This window comes from Cystoisospora suis, assembly GCF_002600585.1.
Source record: "Cystoisospora suis strain Wien I chromosome Unknown contig_7025, whole genome shotgun sequence".
In the NCBI taxonomy this organism is placed as follows: domain Eukaryota; phylum Apicomplexa; class Conoidasida; order Eucoccidiorida; family Sarcocystidae; genus Cystoisospora; species Cystoisospora suis.
Window position 1 is genome coordinate 1 of NW_027159812.1, and position 371 is coordinate 371.

Here is a 371-nt window from a genome sequence, read left to right on the forward strand (position 1 = left end):
TCCGCACTCATGCCACTCCGAAACTGCACGATAGACTTCTGAGGGGGATAAGAAGAAGAAAAACCTATCTTGCTATCACCAGCTCCTCTGTTGGTCGTTTCATAAGCATCTCTTGACCTCTCTTCTCCCCGGAAGATTCTTTCCTCTACACTCGATTCTCCCGCTCGACTCGATCCAGCTAGCTGCTGAGACGTCGATGCTGCGGGAGAGCTCGAAAGAAAAGGAAGAAGAAGAGGGGTGAAGAGCTGCTGGATTAGTGACATAGACAGTCGCACGGCATTCCCCTCGATCTCCTAGCACTTCAAGTCTCTCGACCAATCCATTCGCCACATACTTCGATAAGAACTCCTGAAACAAAAAGAAAGAAAGAA

General features: G+C 48.8%; 1 protein-coding gene across 1 annotated transcript in view; it reads right to left on the bottom strand.

The window, feature by feature from the left end:
* CSUI_010263 (afg3 atpase family) overlaps positions 1-371 on the bottom strand; it is a 4,205-nt gene continuing 3,834 nt past the window's right edge. Inside the window, exon 3 of the mRNA XM_068070368.1 lies at positions 1-348. Within this exon, the coding sequence (XP_067917654.1) occupies positions 100-348 (249 nt within the window). The 3' untranslated portion in view covers positions 1-99. The remainder of the gene's footprint in view (positions 349-371) is intronic.